Raw genomic sequence first — 21,382 nt, 5'->3', positions numbered from 1 at the left:
ACAACAGTATGCTTTTGTAAACATACATACGTTCATTAATGAGCAACCTCTTTCGATCACACCATTTTCTTTGAAACTCTCCACGCGAACTCTATTACCTGATATCAGATAAAATTCCTTTCATGACACGTACATAGCGATATGCAAGTCGAAGCTGACGTTTCGCTCGTTCAATATCGACGACTAAAATATTCTTTCGATAGGGATCGTCAGTAAAACGTCAACATGTCAGTATCTCAATCGCAGATTTGCACATCGAAAAGTTCGCATACCTAACCCAAACAATTTGATTAAAAATCAATAGGAAAATATTATTTGCAAATACTACAATAATAAAAAGTTGAGATAGTAATTAGATCTTACCACTAATTAGTATAAAAAATATTTTACGTAAAATATATTTGCGAAATATTACATGTCTGTAAGCATTAAATTAATATCTCATCATACACTACTCTGTCATAAATTTAATAGTAGCTTCAGCTGTATATAATTCTTAACTATCATCTATATTGCATAATGTTTCAAACAATATAGTAATAAATTTTAAAAAAAAATAAAAATATAATCGTAACAAAAAAAGTTACGTAATTGCTTGCCACGTCGTTACATTATTGTATCTAAATGTCTGTCGGTCGTGAGAAGATTGCGTCGATAAGTTCGTGGCGAGCATACGGCGAGATTAACATGTCCGTTGGGTCTATCTTTTATCTAAATGTATCTCCCAGTGCTGAATTTGCAGTTCCACGCAAAAATATAATAGTGATAACGCAATTTAACACGCCCAAACATCTATTATGTACCTGACGCTTTATTCTACTTTTATTTATTCAATCCTATAATGTATTCAAGAAATTTTTAAAATATTTATAGATAATTATCATTAAATTGTTGAAAATAAGCATTCTTAACCAAAAATATTCATTATTATATCATTTATTATCGTGGCAAAATTTGGAGAGGAATCTAAATATCTAAAAGAATTCGCCGCTGTATCTCAATGCGCGAAAGCATCGAGAGTGCATATTTTAACGGAAATTTCATTAGATACACGTCCGGAATCTTCGATACGTAAGGGAAGGGGAAATTGGAGTTCCATATTTTCCTGCTCATTATTACCTTGGGCGAGCGATGCTGGCGCGAGAATAATTTAAATAGGAAATCGGAATGCCGCCGCTTCTCTCGCGCATTTTATCGCGCGACTTTATTAGACCGAGGGAGAAAGAAGCCTACGAGATGAAATCTGATAACCCGTAATTTGCGTAAAAAGAAAATGCAAAGGAGTAAGACTGAGTTAATTTAACGAACGACAGATAATGAAATTTAAATCTCTGCCGGGGGGGTTTCATCTCGCTACTGTCAAATTTTCTTTTACCAAGCGAGATGAGATTTGCCTCCTGTCGTTGCAAGAGATTCAAATAGCACCGAAGCGAGACACTTCTAAACATGGCAGCTGTAGTAATGTAACCTGTCAGGATTAAAATAAAAAGTACAAATGGTCGGAGTGCACGCAATCTATGTGCCATGCTCTCGTAATTTCTCGAAAGAGACAGACTTAGATATTTATCGAAATGTGTCATATTTTTATTTTTATATACGTTTAAATAACAAACGTTGCCTGAATTATTTAAAGATAAAAGTAAAAAAAACGTTAAATAAAAGAATAAAAATTCTTTTTTATTTTCTTTTTGTATCTTTGTTAAATATCAGCAATATATTAACTTAATAAAAAAATATGTAAACTTTATAATCTTATAATTTGATTAAAAGTTATATATTTTTAAATAAAAGAACAAGTTGTCAAGAATTCAACAAATTCAAAAGAATAATTTTGGAAATTTACAAATATATAAAAATATCTGTGCTTATATTCAAAATAATCTGCACGTAATTATTAACCTGAAAATATAATATAAATCTATAACCAAGCAAAAATAAAATTTATTAGCTATAAATAATACGACTTTTTAGATTATGCTTCTTGTAATCAAAACTGTAACCAATGCTGTATCTTCAAAAAACAGTTTGACAAAAAATACGATTGAAAAATTTTCCTATTAAATTTTCGTTTTATAAAAAAGATAAAATATATACAAATATATATGTGTGCGATTGTATAATATATAGAGATTTGTGTGTCATAGCAGCCATAGTAAAACCGATTAAAAGATGACTTGTAGAAAAATTGAACATGATACCCAACAGTGCCACATACAATCATAGAATTCTATTTCTTCCTATTTCAAAACTGCAAATTTTCGAAAAATTTATATAATCCAAATTGATAAATAAATTAAAAATCTTCAGCATGTATAATTTATAATACGATATATAATACCAGATAATATATAATTATATATAATATAACAAAAAAAAAGTTCAAATTTTTAAAAATTTTGTTAAATATTAAATATTAAAATATTACGTTCAGAAATATTTATAATATATGCAAACTTTTTATATTCTTTTGCTGAAAATAATCCGATATCTAAATTCGAAATATTTCAAATATTATTTTTTTCACGTGATTTTCTCGCACAACTACAATTTATATAGCATTTACTTAGCCTTCTACTTTTACTAGTCAAACACAGTGTATGGGCTTGAATTTACCCGGATTAGTGTATATCACGACTAAAACCTCAAGGTCGACAGCACAGTCGATTTCAAAAACGACACACTCTTGGCACACTCTTAGAGAACAGTTATTTAGTACGGATACGAGACAGCGGTGGTCTAACCAGTTTGTTTGTTAGACCCAGGCCTGGTCAACTCTCGGGGGATTGATTTCTCCGTGGTTTCCTCGGTCTCCCTGTGCCCACATCGAATATTGTATTCGCATTACTGCGCTCGTAAAGTCGACACTATAAGGCCATTCGAGTAATGGGAAAGGTGGTATTGTCCTTAGGATAAAAATAAAAATTATTCTTTTTCAGGAAACGCGTCTAAAAATTGAAACTATAAAAAGTGTATTATATATACATTCTAAGTATATAAGTAAAATTTGTATTTTATACATAAATATGTATTTTATCAATAAATAAATACTATTCCTCATATTTTAATTTTAATTAATAAACACTATTCCTATGTTTTAATTTTAATTAATTTTAATAATTGTCAAAAACGCAATGCTTGAGATTTTACATACAAATTTTAGTATTTACTACATTTTTGAGGGAATACATTTTTTAATATATTAATTCCGTGTTTACCTAGCCACTAAAACGAGATAATAACTCTATTATATCATATTGTACTGGATATTAAAAAGTCTCTTTTGATGTGTACTACAGGCACAAGAGGGCTTTTATCTACCTAATAGAATTTCGTTAATTTCATTAAAAGTTAATTTGAGAGAGAGAGAGAGAGAGAGCTAGCTTGGTAGAAAGCCGCTTTGCATAGTAAAGCAAAATATATATTGCTGTATACATATCATTTTAATAAATAACTTTTTCAAGAATATAAAAAGTTAGAGTCGTTATAGAAAATGATAAAAACAGGAACTTTTATTACATCATTATGCGACAAGTTCATTCAATAACCATAAAATTATTTTGCTTTATAAGCACAAATTTAATTAACTTTTTTAATTATATAATTAATTTTTCCATGCATTTTATACTTTAGATGCTAAAATTCGTTTATACTAAATAGATATGTTTAAAAATATAATTTTCATATAGGTTTATTATTTACAATTAGTGTAAACAAATGTTATCAATTTAAATGTTAAATATATAGAAATATTTAATAATAATATAATTAAAGATTATATAGAATATATATACAATTGATAAAAGATATCTGTTCAAATAGTTTTTACTTAAATGTTTATTACTTTTGATAAAATAATTTTATCAAAAATCAAGTGTTAAAAAAATGCGGAAAGATTTGATTATTTAATTATATAATTAAATTTAATTATATAATTATACAGTAAAATCTATATTTAATTATATAAATAATTAAAAGTTTTTCGTATATTCAACATTTAAGTTAATATATGTATAAAAATCTTTTACATTAAATATAACAGACGCCTATAGATAAAAATTATCATATGTAAGGATATGCATATCTTGGAATTATTTTATAACCATTTGTTTGCTCTATTATAGCAATAATTATTCTTAGCTTTTCACTATAATTGCAAACATTATAGCCAGTTATAGCTACTAAATTGTTTCAAGGAAATGCAAGTGGAGATTTAAATACATCGGAGACGAAAAAGTGGAATGCGAATGTTCTCGTTTGAGAACACGAGATATATTGTCGGAGAGCACTCACAAAATACTCTGGTGCTGGATAATCACAAGAGCGTAAGATTATACGTATTACTCCATAAATTTAGGTTATTAACATGAGAAACAAAGTTTAAGCGATTAAATAAATTTGTTAAAGGATGTTTCCATAAAGCAATTAGCTAAAATTAACTAAAGTTTAAATAACACCTCCTTTTTTCCTCTACTTTAATCTCCGAAAAGAAAAAGATTATATTAAATTTTAAGTTAATTTTAACTGTATGTAATATTTATGCTGAAACTAACCATAAATATCTTATTCTATGTAATAATATAATGCTCAATATATCTTTTATTAAGAGGTTTTAACTAAATTACAAAAACAATTGAACTGTAAAATACACGAATTTAATTACATAAATTACAGACAATATATATATATATATATATATATATATATATATATATACTAGAGGATAAGAGATTTAGAAAAATCTTTATATATATGTTTATTATATTTGATGTAAAAGATTTATACATTAACTTAAATGTTAAATATACGGAAAAACTTGTAATTGTTTATATATAATTAAATAATTATATATTTAATTATATAATTATATAATTAAATAATTACATATTTAATTATATAATTATATAATTAAATAATTACATATTTCCGTATATTATTCCGTATATTTCCAGTATATTTTTTTAACCACACACATTTGAGTTGATAAACACATTTTTTGCATTAAATAATAAACTAATAAATCTGTATATAAAAATTATTTGAATGTATACTTCAAATAAAGTAAAATGCCAAAATTACGCATGAGTATTATATTGTGCATAGCGCGAATTCAAGAAATCGCAATTTCGGAAACACATTGAACGCGCGCGCGCGCAATACCATCGATATTTTACAGTTACAGCTCTAATCCGCGATGGAAAATATTTCATCACGCGACCTTAGCTATATCAAACGCAAGGTACGACGGACGGAATGGCCGGTAGATTAAACGGGGCCGCATTTTGGCTTTGTGCTGTACGACAGCAGTGGCGATTTGCGCCGTAGAAATAAATCTGTTGCAATCGCGCACAGCTGCGGCCGGCTACTTTTTATATCGGCCACAATCACAATTTTCGAAACAAGAGTAACAGTCGACAAATTTCAATCATCGAAATAGCAAATAATATTTCGCGATAAATTTATATAGTGGACACGCGAAAACGGCGCATCGTTTCAATTTTCTTTACAACGCCGTAATCGAATTTAGTTTATCTTTCCCATTTTGCATTTTATTTATTATTGTTATCTTATTATTTATTGTTGTTCATTGCGTTGATCATTTTGCGTGTATCTTATACAGTATAAAAGCTCAAAGAGCCATAAAAATAATAAACCATTATCTAAAATCGATTACCGTGAGATTGATGAATTGAACCTTATTCTCCCCCGAGTTTCTCTGAGACGAGTTTAAAATTTGTATTTCATATAATACTCTCTTACCTTTTTGTTGAAAAGTAGTCGAATGTAAAATAGAAAGTTAGTCTTTCAATTCCAAATAATAGCGCATCTCGATCAGCAACGTATACAATATCCTTTTTTATCTTGACTATGAAATCTTTCTCTTCCTCTTCACTTATATATATATTTTGTATATAAATATATCGTTACTGCCGAGAGCCGAGACACAGGCTTACCAACCTGATAAAATCGATTCTCTTTCTATTCAAAGTCTAAAACTATAATCTAGAGAGGAAACTCGACTGAAGAAAATATTTCAGCAAAGATGGTAAATCTCATGAACCTAATTCCCTAGCTTTCTTTTAGCTCAAGTTCGACAGAGGTCGTTGCTGTCAAAGTGTAAAATCGAGGATAGCGAGAGGCGCGTGTAGAGTACAATATCACAAATACGTACATCCGGGAGAACATAACCTCGAAGCGAAGATAGATATAACCAGATATCTACGGATGAACTGTCAACTTCGGTGAGTTGAGGGGCGTGTTTTGCGACCGTCAGGAGAGACCAGGGAAATTCGTGTAGACTGACCAGAGTCCGCGAATTTCCGTGAGTGCTGTCCAGGATATACGATTGCCCGGACGCCGGAATTCTCGTCTGATAAAGTTTAATCAGCGACCGCGCCCGTCGACCGTTCGTCTCAAGTGTCAGTTGTGGTCGGCTGATTCATCGTCGCTATTCTTCGACGTTCTCGTTGTTCAAGTAATAGGCGTCCCGAGGCGTCCTTTTCGCAAGTAGCAAGCACGAAATGACGGAGATTTATAACTTCGGTGTCGATGCCATCAGTTGTCATGCGTGGAATAGAGATAGGACAGGTACGGAGGTTTTCATGTATCCGATATTATTGAATATTAAGTATCTAATTACTTGGCACGTCATAATCAATTTTTTCGTTTTCGCAGAAGTTGCCATATGCCCAAATAACAATGAGATACAGGTGCACAAACGTACTTCATCCGGATGGAAGCTGCTGGAGACCTTGGAGGAACATCACATGGCTGTCATGGGAATTGACTGGGCGCCAAAGACCAATCGCATAGTCACCTGTTCTGCGGACAAAAACGCTTACGTGTGGACTCAAAAAGAGGATGGCAAGTGGGATCCTGCATGGGTTCTCCTACGAATAAATCGAGCTGCTACTTGCGTAAAATGGTCTCCTCTAGGTACGTTACATATTGGCAAAGTTTATACTTGAATTTATACTTATATTTCTATACAATTGCAGAAAATAAATTTGCTGTTGGTTCTGGAGGACGAGTTATAGCTGTTTGTTACTTTGTATCAGTGAATAACTGGTGGTTATGTAAACATATAAAGCGTCCATTAAGGTCTACGGTAACTACCGTCGACTGGCATCCGGATAACAAGGTTCTGGTAGCTGGATCTACGGACTATAAAGTTCGTGTATTCAGTGCATTTATCAGTGATATGGAGGATGCCCCTGGTATTACTCCTTGGGGACAAAGTAATACGTTAGGAACTTTATTGGCTGAGTTTTCCAATACACCCAATGGAGGTAAAACATTTTTTTATTCTTTATTAATAAAAAGTACAAATATAAAATTTTATTAATTATTTAAAAGAATGAAATTTTATACAATTTATAATTTGCTTTTATATATTTAGGTGGCTGGATACATTCAGTAGCGTTCAGCCCATGTGGCAATAAAATCTGTTGGGTGGCACACAACTCGTCTATATGTGTTGCCGATGCTACTAAAGGAAACGCAGTTGTGAGGCTGTATACAGAGCATTTACCGTTTTTAAGTTGCATTTGGATAGGATCTAATAACATTGTTGCCGCGGTAAATAATGTAACGCTTTAAATTGTGCATTAAATGTTTACTGTACTAACTAAGAACTTTCACTCACATAGGGGCATAGCTGTATGCCGATGTTGTACTCCGTAGATGACAACGGACAAATATACTTTGCGTCAAAGTTGGATAATACACAGAAGAAAGAGATTGCCGGATTGTCTGCTATGCGAAAGTTCCAATCGTTAGATCGACAAGCTAGAAACGAGACTAATGATAACGCTTTGGATAGCATGCACCAAAATACAATCAACTGCGTTCGCCGGGTGTCTGATCACGAATTTAGCACAAGCAGTTTAGATGGACAACTTGTAGTTTGGGACTTAAAGGTAATTTTTTTTATATAATATAATAATTGTGTCATATGCATTATTTCAATATTAACAATTATGATATATTGTAATCTTTTTTTTTTCTTTATTAAGCTTTTAGAGAATTCCATTGCTGGTCTCAAGATAGCGTAAACATGAAACTTTTTTTACATTACAAAGATCAGAGATATTACATCCAATACAACGATGTATAAATGTTAAAATGAATACTATACAATTTCTCATTAATCACCTCATTAAATTGTCCACGTCGACCTATCTCCTTGGAAAGAACAATCCTTTGTACAATATATAGGTGAAATATGTATTCAATAATGTATTCTTACAAAAGGTAACACATCAGCTACTGACGTCATTCGGACGTCATCGATAAATACAAGGTGTCCCGAAAATCTGAACCAATAGAGTCTCAGACTGATATTCCAATTTGAAAGGACGACGAGTAAAATAGATTGATTTCTACCTAAGAAGTGTAAAGTAAGTTACACCTGTTTTCTTATAGTTTTTGAACTAAATATGATACCAATTTTATTTGTCCAAGTCCATGGGAGAACGGTTAGATCAAAATTCGTTTTAAAGAGGTCAAAAATAGTTATTTTGGAAAGGAACTTTTTAAAGGGGTCAAAATAACTATTTTTTATTGTATTGAACAGTTTAAAAGCTATAAGAAAATATATATAACTTACATTACACTTCTTAGGCAGAAATCAATCTATTTTATTCATCATCTTTTATGTTGATATTATTGATAATATTAGTATCTTTTTCTTTTAAAAATATAATATTTTTTAATAATTTAACTGTTTAATCCAATGCCTAATTGTAATTTTTGGAACACCAAGTATGGAAAAACGTCAAGTGACTCGAAGGGTAAAACACAAATTGTATGCGACCAGGCGCGCGACTCTGTCGGGCGGTTTATCAGTCGGCAGGCACAAGCGGCTGACACGCGCCTAGTAGGTCTCTGGTAGAGGTGGGGAAAAGGCAGCCGGACAAGATCAGTAGCGCGAATATCGATTCAGTCTCACGCAAACCACCCCCATGTGTTGCCTGCAACGCGTTTGTATTTCGCTTTGCTGCCATGCCCGTTGTAATAAACAGAAACGCACGACGACGCGAATATTGTCAATACAAAGTGGCCCGCCGTCGTTGCTAAAAATACGCTAAAATCAGACGGGATTGACTTAACGAGATTGCCTTTTCGTCGAGTTTGACGACGCTAATAGTGTATCGTATATATTCCACGAATGTTAGAATTATACCGCGCCAATCGTGATTATTGATTCCGAGGGTGACGCATTATTGTTTATTTTTTTTTTTTCCTAAAATCCGGTGAGAAAGAAAATTATTACGTGCAACGACGCGACAAAAAGGAAGAGGAGTAAACGCGCGCTCTAATCATCTCGTCGTGTGATCACCATCATCCCCTTGAGAGCGCGTCGTGCAAACAGGAAGTGTCGCCGCCGCCGGCGCGCGGCGTTATTCGCAAAGACAGCTCGTTCTCCGTCTACATCCGACTATCACCATCAAGCTGTCAAATATGATGCGACTTTGTCATTCGCAAAACGAGCTGCGCTACTCTTGACTACGAATCACGGGCATCAAGGAACAAGTGCGGGACAGGACGAGGGCTGACGAGTACCCGATCGAGGTATCATGTCTTCGATATCAGCGCAGGGTGTCGTCGAGCGTGCCAGCGCCGAACTGACCAAGCGAATTAACGGCCTGGGATTGCGGACGTCGAAGCTTCATGGTCGGTGGTGAAATATTCTCACATCCTCGTCGTTATTTTTCATCCTTGTATTTTGTTACTGTCCCCTTTGTCCACCTGCTTCTTTTCTATAGCTCCCCTGTTATACGTTACCACCACCACCACCGCCACCACCACCTTCACCACCTTCACCACCACCTTCACCACCTTCACCACCACCACCACCCACCACCCCCTGCTCGTAGTAGCGTGCGTAACGCGACGCGTCATGTAGATTCCGTGTTAAATTCGCGTCAACTTCGACTTTTTTTCTGCGCTATCGGGAGCAGAGACGAGAAGGAAAATCGCACGCTTCGGATCGGTGTCAAGTTTATCTTCCGCTTGGACGGCGATGAAAAATAAAGACAAGCGGCAAAGGGTTGCTGATGTCAACCCTACGATTTTTCTCACTTGGTGCGTTCTGGATCGAACGACGTTAAACCCTTCGGTTGTTCAGTCCTTGTGTTGTTACGTAATCGCGATAAAGGATTGATTTCTTTGTGACAACTCGTCTTTTTCTCTCTTTTTTTTTTTTGTTTCTTCTTATGATTTTTATTTATCCAACAGCGTTATTAACGCGATATATATGACGTGTTTGTTACGAGCGCGGGGATAAATCTCGCGCGTTGTTACTTTACACGCGATATTTTTTCCGTAATTTATTAAGCGATACCTCTACGTGACTTTCGTCGTCGCAATTTTAACTGCAATGGAATCGATACGTACACGTTCTCGTGCACGCGAAAATAGTAGCGGACTTAAACATAAGACGCCTTAGAGGCGCATATTTACTCAATCGTTTAGCTGTTAGCGTCGTATTTCGTAGCAATCGCGACCGCCTAATCCATTACATTGATAAGATAATTGCATCCAAGTAGTCGTGATTTGAGAATCAGACATTGGATACAAATTTCAAACATTAAACGTACTAATATATGATTCGCGTTACGAGTGATCGTCACTTTCGGCAGTTTAAAGACGCATCGTCTTTGGGTCGACCACGTTTACATTCAGATGCACAAATAGGCAATCTTCGTGATTGGATAGATGCCAATCCCGGGTCGGCAAAACTGTGATCAGCCTGACCAGAGACAGATTTGGTTCTGAGCAAAAAAGGAATAATAGGATCTCCCTTTCGCCTCTAATCGTCGCCTCAAATAATACGCGTAATAAGATTTAATATATTATATGTTGAAATAAGAAAAGAAGACTAAATTATTATTAGTCATTTGATTTGATTGTTGATTTAAATTGATAAATTACAAAGTCATGTTGTTTTTTATCGATCGGATAATTAAATACAGAATACAAATTTCTATCGCACAAAAAAAAAAAAAAATAATGCGTAGAAAATAAAATCTTGCAATATAATCTCTTTATTATAGTCTTTATTAAATATGAATTATTAGTTGATTTATTATCATCAAAAGTTGCGAGATAAAACTCATATATCTCAAATGCAGTTACTAAAAATAAAAATAATTTACAAGATAAATGGCAAACAGGAAATAGCGGTGCGCCGCGAGCCAAATAGAACGTACAGCTAGAAAATAAAACGAGAATACTCAGGGGAGCCTTAAGTCATTTCAGATTTTCTTGTAACAAAAAATTATAACATAATTATACTCATGGTATTAATTCAAGAGCTCGATCGAAAAATTCTTTTTAATTAATTCGACTTTTAATTCGAGAAATTCGAGAAGAGTTATTTAAATATTTTATTATTGCTCTGAATGTATAGTTTCAATGCGTCTATATAACATTTCAAATTTCATAAATCTTTCCACAAATTCCTTTAATCTTCAATTCTGCAAATCATCGCTCTCATAAATTAGCTTCACAGATTTTTATCAAATCTTATACGCATTTCTAAAATTCTTACTTATATATTCTTTAATTCTTATCAATTGTGCAATCTACTCAAATCTTTAAATTTTTTTAACTATGAATTAAAATCGACCTCAAATTTTCAGGTGGCGGAAAGACTAGCGTCATGGAACGCGTGACGAACGTCTTTTGCGGTGGAAGTAACAGTGTCGCTTACATGAATTTACAAAGCGCGAATAATGCGAACGCGATGCCCGAAAAACCCAGCCGAAGCGTCGCTCAGACTATCAACAATGTCCCGGCAGGCAACAATAAGGAACGTTTGAATAATGTCACCCCTAGCAGAATCAGGATGCCCAGGAACAGAATAAAGATGACCGTACCGTTAGCCAGCGGAGGAACCGGCGGCTACGTACCACCGGTCACGTGGGAACAGCTGATGCAGGATGATAATTTCCTCGGGCGATTTTTTCTCTATTTCAACGCTACAGAGAGAAGGATTTTGGCTCAAGTATATGACAGACGCAATTTCTCATTCACAATCAAAATATAAATAATACAAGCAAACTTTTGCAATTTTCTCGAAAACAAATTTTTTGAGATTCTTGTGAGAATATTTAATATCAAGGATTTAATTCTAAAAAAGCTTTATAGATTTTATTTTTTAATATCATTCTCTCTCTCTCTCTCTTTCTCTCTCTCTCTCTCTCTCTCTCTCTCTCTCTCTCTCTTCTACACAGATATTGTCCTACAAGTATATATGACAGAAAACATCTCTTAAAAATGTAAATTCTAAAATTAAAATATACGAGACTTCAGTATCCAATAAGAGTCAAAATTCGTAAATCTCAAGTTTGCTTTAATTCAAATCCTATATAAACTTCTACATATAGTTTGCCTCTTGATAATATAATAAATAATAATTTGCATCATCATATCGTATGCAGGTTTGCACGAGATGGAGAGACATTCTGTACGCGAGACCGCGTCTTTGGACGGGTTTGGTGCCAGTGGTACGATGCCGCGAAGCTCGCGCTATGCAACCGACCTCACGTACTCGATTATATGCTTCCTTAGTGAGAAGAGGGTTTGACTCCTTGGTCCTCCTAGCTGCGACCGACGAAGATATTCCGGAATTAACGCGCGGCTTTCCGTTGGCACAACGATACGTGCATTCTTTGTCATTACGATGCTGCGCGGTAACGGACAGAGGTCTTGAGGCTCTTTTGGATCACTTGCAGGTAAATTTGTATACATTTTCTATCATGCTGTTGGTTTTTGCTATTGACTAAATAAACTAAGAAATTTATCGTCAACCTGCAATTTTACAATAACCATATGATAAGTGTAATTAAAATACAAAAAAATATTTAAATATAATAAGTTTTAGAGATAACAATGAAATTTTTTTATGAGAGTAGTAAAAATAAAATGTCTATAAAAACGAAGTTTAAAAAAGCCCTTCTAAGTATTAAACTTTTTTTTCTAGATTTATTATTAATTCTCTATTATAAATATGAAAATAATTTATTATACTTATATTGTCAAAATTATATAGATTTTAAAAAATTATAAAAAAAAATTTTATGTAATATAAATTACTATATTCACGGGCACAATCTCGTTTAAATGATAAAGATAGGTAATTAACGGGATTACATTAAATAAAACGATACGAATGCAATTTTTGTGATTATTTTTAGGCTTTGTACGAGCTTGAATTAACCGGCTGCAATGAAATAACGGAGGCTGGATTATGGGCATGCCTCACCCCTAGAATAGTATCATTGTCTTTGTCGGATTGCATCAATGTGGCCGATGAAGCCGTCGGTGCAGTGGCTCAGTTATTGCCAAGCCTCTACGAATTTTCTCTGCAAGCTTATCACGTTACTGATGCTGCGCTTGGTTACTTCAGTGCAAAGCAAAGCAGCGCGCTCAGCATTTTAAAATTGCAATCCTGTTGGGAGCTTACAAATCACGGCGTAGTAAATATTGGTGAGAATTGTTATCTTCGTTATTTTGATGTATATATTTTTTAATTAGATTAATTTTTTTTCATTGAGTTGTTGCAGCATATTCGAGACATAGCGGTATTACATATATAATAATATTAGATGCGACAATACTGATGCACACAAAACTATCACGAAATATTGTTTCAACTTTATAAATAAAAAAATTATTTTGATTTAAATAGATAATAAAGCTTTACTCTTTGGTTAAAATTAGACGCCAATTCACATTAACTTATAAATTACTTATAGATTACAGGATTATTCTTGAAAACCGAGCTGTGTTTACCAATTTTAAGTTCTTACTTAGATTTTCTGTCAAGGCTAAAGGTAAATGAGATGTACAATAATGATAAGTCGAAATTAAGACAGGTGCTTGAGATTAAATTTAGAATTAAGGAACACAGCTTTATTTAGCTTTCAAGTTGTCACTGGTTCAAACTCGAATTATAGCCAGGTATGCGTGTGCATATTTTACAGACAATGATCCGATACTATTATTAGTATGTCATAAAAGAATGTTATAAACAAAATTTTATATCTTAATTATTTGCGTTTTTTCTGAAACGTGAAATTTAATTACGTTGATTATATTTTTATAAAATAATTAAAATTTGAAAAATGTGACAAATAAATGATAAATTTCAACATAAAATTACAAACATATTTCATAATTTTTACTCTAAAGAATAAAGTGTGTATTAACAAAAAATCGTACGTATCATTAAAAATTTGTTTACATATAATTTTAAAATCTTTTCTATTGCACATATGTAATTTTTTAGAAATATTAAATTAATATATTTATCTTTGTTTCAGTACATTCCTTACCTAATCTGACTGTACTGTCACTTTCTGGATGCAGTAAAGTAACAGATGACGGTGTCGAATTAATCGCGGAAAACTTGCCAAGACTTCGTTCCTTAGACCTGAGCTGGTGCTCAAGGATTACAGATGCAGCCTTAGAATACATTGCCTGTGATTTGAATAATTTAGAAGAACTCACATTAGATAGGTAAGACAATACTACTGGAATATAATTTTCATTAACAATAATTATAATACATCTCTAAAAAATCACTATCTGTATTTACATAGAATATAAAAAAATGTGTCTTATATCGTATAATATGTTATCAAAATATCATACTTTATAGATATTAATTTTTTCCTTACATATCTTTCTTATTTTACATATCTTTAGAAAACATTAATATTATCAAAATGAAAACATAATCTGTTAAAAAATTGTATAATTCTTGAAAGGCATCTTTAAAAGATCTTTTAGTTAACAAGTGTTTATCTAGACATTCTATTTAAGATCACGCATTACATAATGGCTGACTCACGTGTCGCAAAGTGACAGAAAGTCATAAAGCTACTAGATCCGTAATTATCTTTAGCCAACCGACTATTTGCCATGGCAATAAATTCACGCGTCTTGTCTATTATTTTGTACTTCTGACATGTGCGGCGTAATTTATTTCGGTACCGCAATTGTGTAATCTTTATATTTTATTTTTTATACTATTGTACAGGTGTGTACACATCACGGATATTGGTGTGGGTTACATTTCCACGATGGTTTCGCTGAGCGCCTTATTTTTAAGATGGTGTTCGCAACTTAGAGATTTCGGACTTCAACATTTATGCGTTATGAGATCTCTACAGGTGTTGTCCGTGGCAGGTAAAGTCGTATATTATCTCTGAATTATAATTTTATACAACTTTTCTTATAGATATACATACACACACATGTGTTGTAACATTCCAAATTTTATATAAAAATCATTATAAATATATACAGGATGTTTTCTCTAACTAAAGCACTTATTAGAATATCTCTGTTTCTTTTAATGATATGAAAAAAATCAAAGACGAAAATTGATCAATTCGAAAGGAATATCATTAAAAGAAACAAAGATATTCTAAATGTTCTAGTTAAAGGAAACACCCTGTATATAAAAGTTACTGTATAAGAAAAGTTGAATTATGCAAATCTAACTATATACGTATTTGATCCATTTTATTTAGGTTGCCCATTGCTCACAAGTAGTGGTTTATCCAGTCTGATACAACTTCGACACTTACACGAGTTAGAACTAACTAATTGTCCAGGAACATCGCGAGAATTGTTTGATTACCTACGTGAACATCTACCGCGTTGCCTAATCATCGAATAAACGATGTTTAATAAGGATACAATATCCGCGATAAAATGAGATTCTTTATATGCAATATAAATATGCGAATAGATGTATGTATCAAACGAAAGATGTTAAGCTGCAAGGAGTAGATCTTGCGGGATTTCGCAGAAAGCAATATTTTGAATGAGACACAAAGACGATTTAATTGAAGGGAGCAGTTTAGACAGATAAGAAGCAACTGGCGTCCAGATAATATGAAAGAACAATATGTTTTTTCCTCGTAATGGTCTAAGAAAAAAAACACACTAGCCCTCAAAATGTGCAAAATATTAACGCATAGACATTTTTAATACACTAACGTCCCATGCACTTTCGTTCGTATTTTTTCATTCGGCCATGTAATCACATTACGGGCATGTACGATTGCAATCTGTCTCTTTTCTACTTCGTCTAACATCGGTTAGACGAAGTAGAAAAGAGACTCTTATACCTACGTATTGTAATGATGTTGTACAGAAGTGAATTCTCTCAATATTGTACATTAGAAGAGATTGATAACGCATCAGATCAGAAAGAAGAGATCAGCGAGTCCTTCTTTTTCTGCCTCTTAGTAATGTAGAGAAAGCTCGAGTAAACGTACGGCAAGAGACTCAACAGTTAGGACTGTGATAAATTTATATTGTACGTAATTTTAATTGGTTCGCATATATCTAACCGATTAAATCATCCGAGGTGCACACGAAAGTCACGAAGCAATTAATAATTATTCGAGTATGTATCGATTATATTTAATTGTTGCTCGATTATTGCCTCCGCTGAATGCGATCATTTACAATGCACATTATTGTCCCATTTTTTGCGATTATAGCTGCAACACATTACACATGTTGCTTGAAAGAAAGTATGTAGCAGATACTGATTATACAGAAGGTATTAACATTCCAAACCACTTCATCCTCAGCAATCTATTCATAAATACATGATTCGTGTTATTCGTTTGATGATACGTGTTGTAGACGGAGAATCGAGGTTCACTACTATTGCACCTACGATACATCGTGATTCATACGTTACCTTTATATATACATATATATATATATATATATATATATATAAATACAAATATATATACAAATATATCCTTGTGCAATTAGTGTTTTCTAAATTTAAGATTTTTCGCTAGGTATGTTCTTTGTGGTTTTTGACTAAGTATACATATATTAATGTAACATAATTAGGCAAGATGTTTTGCATGTATTTCAAGTGAATAATTTTAATAATTTATTACGTCGATGTAATTATATACCCTTTATTAACGTTATATAAGTAGACTCTATTAATGTATCATAATTTATGATTAAACAAGTGCATCATATTTATCAATTTAATTAAGTGCTGCATATTTCAGTCATGTATTAGGACAACAGCAATAACATGCCAAAGAATACGTCTTAATTTGTCCAAAATGCGTTAAAATGCTTCAAAATATATAATGTAGTATATATTGTGCAATAAGTATTTTTAAATTTAAGATTTTTTATTAGTTGTAGCCTCCTTGTTATCAACTATGCATATATTATAATGTAATTAGATAAAATATTTCGCTAATAAAAAATTTTAAATTTACAAAATATTTATTGCACAATATCACACTGCATAACCTTTCATTAACATAAAATCCATCTTTAAGATAATTTTTATCAAAATGCCTATGTACTTCTCACTTGATAAAGTAATAATTATAACATTCAAGATTTATTCTATTAAATTGAGTTAATTATGTAGTAAATGAAGTAGATAATCTCTCAAAGCATTTTGATAATTGTGTCCAAATATAATTTTTACGTGTTATCATACATGTTTAGCACATATAACGTCCTTGTACATATTGTACAAATTATACTTCATAATTCTGTTATCAATCAAAACTGAGTATAGATATATCTACACATGTGAAGTTATATTGGGAAAACTCACAAAGTCACATTATAAAATGTCATTCACAGATGCAACATTAATTGAAGATACAAAATAATATGATGGAATGTGCTGTAAAATAAAATTTATTGACCAGAATTCATTGTATTTTACATAATCCTAATATCTTTATTTAATATATTTAGAATTATGTCATTAATATATAAAATAACTTATGTATCCCACCATTCGAGTATACCTAAACCAGGTTCATCAATTGATCCCTACCAAATATATTGAAATATTGTTAAAATTAGAGACTACATATTGATAAATATAACATTAAAAATTCATAAACATACATGTAAAATATATGGTGCAACAACATTACTGGTTTCTGCTGGTTTTTCGCTTATATCACGAGCATTAACTCCAGATGGTACTTCTGCAAAAATCTCCCTCACTACCCTGAATCGTATTGGATCTCCTAAAGTTAAATATCTTAATTTCATGACTTATGTTTAAGTCAGTATATATATATTAATCCGAATCTTGTATTTATGCAAGATATATACCAGTTTCCATAATAAGAGGATGTTCTGATCCATTTTCAGTCTTATATAGCCAAATCCACATTTGTTGCGTTTGATTAAAATGTGATGGGTGTTGTAACTTATGAGGTGGTATAATTATATCTTCAAAGAATCCTAATGTAACTGTAATAAGATATAAATGCTAATAACAATTTAAAAAACTGTATAATAACTGAATTGAATAACTACATCAGATTGTTACCATGTACACCTTCAGAACTACAACTACGAATTTTTCCTATTAATATCTCTTCTATCCATGGACGAAACACGATAAATCGAAACGTCACTTTTGTATGGGAAGCTCCGTCTCCTGGAAAAATATATGATTCTTCTATCTTCAGAATATCATGCAACACCATGCAAAGACCTACATCCTTATAAACCTGCAATAATAATATATTTAGAATAATCTTATCAGCATTATAGTGAGTTTACCTTAATAATTAAAAATAATTTATAATATACTTTATTAGCGAGTTTTCTGTTTAATTCATCAGCAACAACGTCATTTAATTTGTATCTAAAGTTGCTCGGTAATATTCTGACGGTGTCTTTTAATTCCGCAAGAATAAACATTTTTAATCTTACACACGTGAAATATGAAATAACAAAATCACATGTAACAGAATAAGTCAAACAATAATACAGGTGCGTTCCATAGATGTTAATACAGAGAAAATCCACGTGAGAGACGCCACAGGCCACAGCCCGGTTTTATGATCCCTGAAAGCGATACGCCCTCTGTGGACATAAAAACGTGGACATTGAACTACATAGCCAATTTCCACGAATGTTCTCAATGGATAACACATAATGCGCACAGTTTTGGTTGCGATGCGTGCTATGTCCACAAAATTTATTAACACATTTTGCTTATTCACTTTCACCTAAAAATAATTTGTTATTTCTCCACACTGGCAATAATTTACTTTTAATATCAAATAACCATGTAAATATTGTCAATATTCTAATTTTGTCAATAATATCTTGATTTTTGGTAATTCTTTTTCTTTTATTAAACGCTATTTTTACATTCTACATTTCACAAATTAAAACTTATTTTATATGAAAAAAAAATTTTCTTTCAACAATTTAATAATTTAGAGTATTATATTGTTCTACAAATAATACAATAATAAACTATTAGATATCGATAGATTCAATTAAATAAAATAAAAATCAGATATATGTATACGTATATATACAAAATTTTTTTAATTACAGAAAAATGTTAATTTTTTACTTATTTAAGTAAAAATTGTCCGAATTATATCGTGTTTGCTGTCTGTTTTACTTATAATCGTAAAAATTTTATTAATTTTCATTACATATTATTTTAAAAAAGATAAAATGAAAAATAAAAGTTTTAATATTTACTTGACAAACATTTTAATTTATATAGCTAAATCATTAGAGCTAAAAGAAGGTCCCCGCTAAATATTTAATCAAATAAATTCTTGTATTACTAATAAAAAAGTTGATGCGAGACACTTTCTGTAACAACTAATCGTGATTTGAAAAAAAAAGAAAAATTACTTATCAAAATTAATTAACCCAGATGATTGTTGCAAGAGACTCTTATGTAACTATATATATATGATATATAAATACATATTTATAATATAATTTTATTTTTTTTTAATTACTGTAATTCTATTCATCAGTTGACTCATTTAATTCATCTACTTGTCGCTTTGAATTTACAATTTTAAGAGCAGGACATTTGATATATTAATTTCAAAAAAAGAAACTTTATTAATTACTGTTAATTAATGCCAATTATCCAATTGGCATACTTGTACGCGATTAGTAATATTTAATTCTAAACTTTGTAATATTTTACTTTAGAATATACTCATATTTTTGTGCGATCGATATCAATATCAATCGGCGAATGTCGCGAGGTTGTGCGCGCTTTGGTGGGCGGAAGGCTCCGATCGATCGATCTATGCCGGCGCGTATCGATTCGGATATGGATCCGCGGGTGGATCGTGGTTGGCGACTTCTCGCGGGGCGTGGTTTTGTCGGCTCATTCGGGTGGCCGACAAGATGGCCGGGACGGAAATGATCGCTTTGTTCGACGAGCGCTTGGATATGATTAAAAAATGGGTGCTCTGCGCCTCTGCCCATTGTCCGGCGGGTGTTGACCGGGTAACGAGGGCGCGGGGTGGTTTCGTTACGCGCATTATGGCCAGTATTTGACCACGTACTTTTCTAGCCAGTTGGACCTACCTTTGTTGCTCCTGGCCATATTCATTTTGACTCGATTTTTAGTCAAAGATCAAAGAAGAAAAATAATTCCTTCCTATTGCCGGTTAATTATTATCGCCCGCAAATAAAACGACCTATATTTGTTTAGGATCGTACGATATTATAATCGTTTTCTAGACGCGTTGTACGTCATTCAGTCGTTTAAAGTCGCAAAAGATAATATAATCATGTATATACCGAAAAAATTATATTCTCGAAATATATACTTTTATAAATTCTCCTTATATATTCTTAATAAAAGAGAATATTTTCTTCTTTACATAATACTTTTTTGACATATCTTATATATATAAATTAAGTAAAACTATGTATATATATATAAATAACTTTTCAAAGTTTTAATCAATAGCCAATGTCAACAATTTATAAAATTGTTTTTTGTAATTATTGAAATTAATGATCTCAACTATTAAATAATATAATTGTAAAGAAATATCCATTTTAGTATACATTCTTACATGTTAAGAATATCTAAAATTACTCTACTCTGTAGAAGATTTCTCCCTTAAACTAATATTAAGAAGATTCTTTTGATATCTATTTTAAAAGTAGTTATAAGTAATGTACTCTTAAGATGAAAATATAGTTTTTTCAATGCATATAAAATATATTAACATGTATGTTAGGTACCCCTCTGTCGGCAGGTCATTAACATCTGTACCTTTAAAATTGTTTTATAAAACTCATATTACAAATATATAATTGAAATAAATATTTTATGTATATTTCATTCATCATATTCATCATTACATTTTATAATACGTGTCTTGCATAAAATTGGAATAAATATTATTGTACATATTCTTATTCCTAAAATATTTTTCCTTTTCTTTCAATTTATATGTAAAACTTTTCTATTTTAACAAAATTTTCTATTTAAAAAAATGAATAAAAAATATAAAATTTTATCTTACATATAATAAAGATACAAACAAAATTTTTC

At 31.8% G+C, this 21,382-nt stretch overlaps 3 protein-coding genes and 1 long non-coding RNA gene across 7 annotated transcripts in view; 2 read left to right on the top strand and 2 right to left on the bottom strand.

Annotated features, from left to right (window-relative positions):
* LOC140668941 (uncharacterized) overlaps window positions 1-5,883 on the bottom strand; it is a 68,695-nt gene extending 62,812 nt beyond the window's left edge. Inside the window, exon 1 of the long non-coding RNA XR_012047271.1 lies at window positions 5,758-5,883. This is a non-coding gene — a long non-coding RNA (uncharacterized lncRNA). The remainder of the gene's footprint in view (window positions 1-5,757) is intronic.
* Window positions 5,884-6,173: 290 nt separating this feature from the next.
* On the top strand, window positions 6,174-8,188 carry Arpc1 (Actin-related protein 2/3 complex, subunit 1A). The gene is made up of 6 exons (XM_072903261.1): window positions 6,174-6,585; window positions 6,673-6,933; window positions 6,996-7,286; window positions 7,397-7,575; window positions 7,647-7,916; window positions 8,013-8,188. Exons 1-6 carry the CDS (start codon window positions 6,519-6,521, stop codon window positions 8,049-8,051), a joined length of 1,107 nt encoding a protein of 368 aa, XP_072759362.1. The 5' UTR covers window positions 6,174-6,518; the 3' UTR covers window positions 8,052-8,188.
* Window positions 8,189-8,660: 472 nt separating this feature from the next.
* Window positions 8,661-17,607, top strand: LOC140671685 (F-box/LRR-repeat protein 16). Of its 4 annotated transcripts, XM_072903235.1 has the most exons (8): window positions 8,661-10,083; window positions 10,641-10,835; window positions 11,643-12,007; window positions 12,444-12,737; window positions 13,200-13,491; window positions 14,328-14,523; window positions 15,047-15,195; window positions 15,543-17,607. In XM_072903235.1, the coding sequence occupies exons 3-8, from the start codon at window positions 11,663-11,665 to the stop codon at window positions 15,689-15,691; spliced, it is 1,425 nt and encodes a 474-aa protein (XP_072759336.1). In that variant the 5' UTR covers window positions 8,661-10,083; window positions 10,641-10,835; window positions 11,643-11,662; the 3' UTR covers window positions 15,692-17,607. The 4 variants fall into 4 exon arrangements, with proteins under 4 accessions (XP_072759336.1, XP_072759311.1, XP_072759321.1 ...); XM_072903210.1 differs by lacking the exon at window positions 10,641-10,835 and having other exon boundaries at window positions 8,661-9,672; XM_072903220.1 differs by lacking the exon at window positions 10,641-10,835.
* Window positions 17,608-17,700: 93 nt separating this feature from the next.
* Window positions 17,701-18,883, bottom strand: Polr3h (RNA polymerase III subunit H). Its single transcript, XM_072903272.1, has 5 exons — window positions 18,634-18,883; window positions 18,368-18,551; window positions 18,148-18,288; window positions 17,935-18,059; window positions 17,701-17,856 (listed from the first exon to the last, which is right to left on the bottom strand). The coding sequence occupies exons 1-5, from the start codon at window positions 18,742-18,744 to the stop codon at window positions 17,806-17,808; spliced, it is 612 nt and encodes a 203-aa protein (XP_072759373.1). The 5' UTR covers window positions 18,745-18,883; the 3' UTR covers window positions 17,701-17,805.
* Window positions 18,884-21,382: the final 2,499 nt, after the last annotated feature.

Source organism: Anoplolepis gracilipes, chromosome 1 (genome assembly GCF_047496725.1).
Source record: "Anoplolepis gracilipes chromosome 1, ASM4749672v1, whole genome shotgun sequence".
Lineage (NCBI taxonomy): Eukaryota > Metazoa > Arthropoda > Insecta > Hymenoptera > Formicidae > Anoplolepis > Anoplolepis gracilipes.
The sequence above is the reverse complement of the archived record's forward strand: the minus strand, read 5'-3'. Positions and strand labels throughout refer to the sequence as shown.

Coding starts and splice junctions, on each gene's coding strand:
- LOC140671685 (XM_072903210.1), top strand. CDS start 9,576: ATGTCTTCGATATCAGCGCAGGGTGTCGTCGAGCGTGCCAGCGCCGAA. Junction 13,492..14,327: donor TCACGGCGTAGTAAATATTG/GTGAGAATTGTT, acceptor TCTTTGTTTCAG/TACATTCCTTACCTAATCTG. Junction 14,524..15,046: donor GAAGAACTCACATTAGATAG/GTAAGACAATAC, acceptor ACTATTGTACAG/GTGTGTACACATCACGGATA.
- Polr3h (XM_072903272.1), bottom strand. CDS start 18,744: ATGTTTATTCTTGCGGAATTAAAAGACACCGTCAGAATATTACCGAGC. Junction 18,552..18,633: donor ACAGAAAACTCGCTAATAAA/GTATATTATAAA, acceptor TTATTATTGCAG/GTTTATAAGGATGTAGGTCT. Junction 18,060..18,147: donor TCCTCTTATTATGGAAACTG/GTATATATCTTG, acceptor ATTTAACTTTAG/GAGATCCAATACGATTCAGG.
- Arpc1 (XM_072903261.1), top strand. CDS start 6,519: ATGACGGAGATTTATAACTTCGGTGTCGATGCCATCAGTTGTCATGCG. Junction 7,576..7,646: donor CTAATAACATTGTTGCCGCG/GTAAATAATGTA, acceptor TCACTCACATAG/GGGCATAGCTGTATGCCGAT. Junction 7,917..8,012: donor TTGTAGTTTGGGACTTAAAG/GTAATTTTTTTT, acceptor TTCTTTATTAAG/CTTTTAGAGAATTCCATTGC.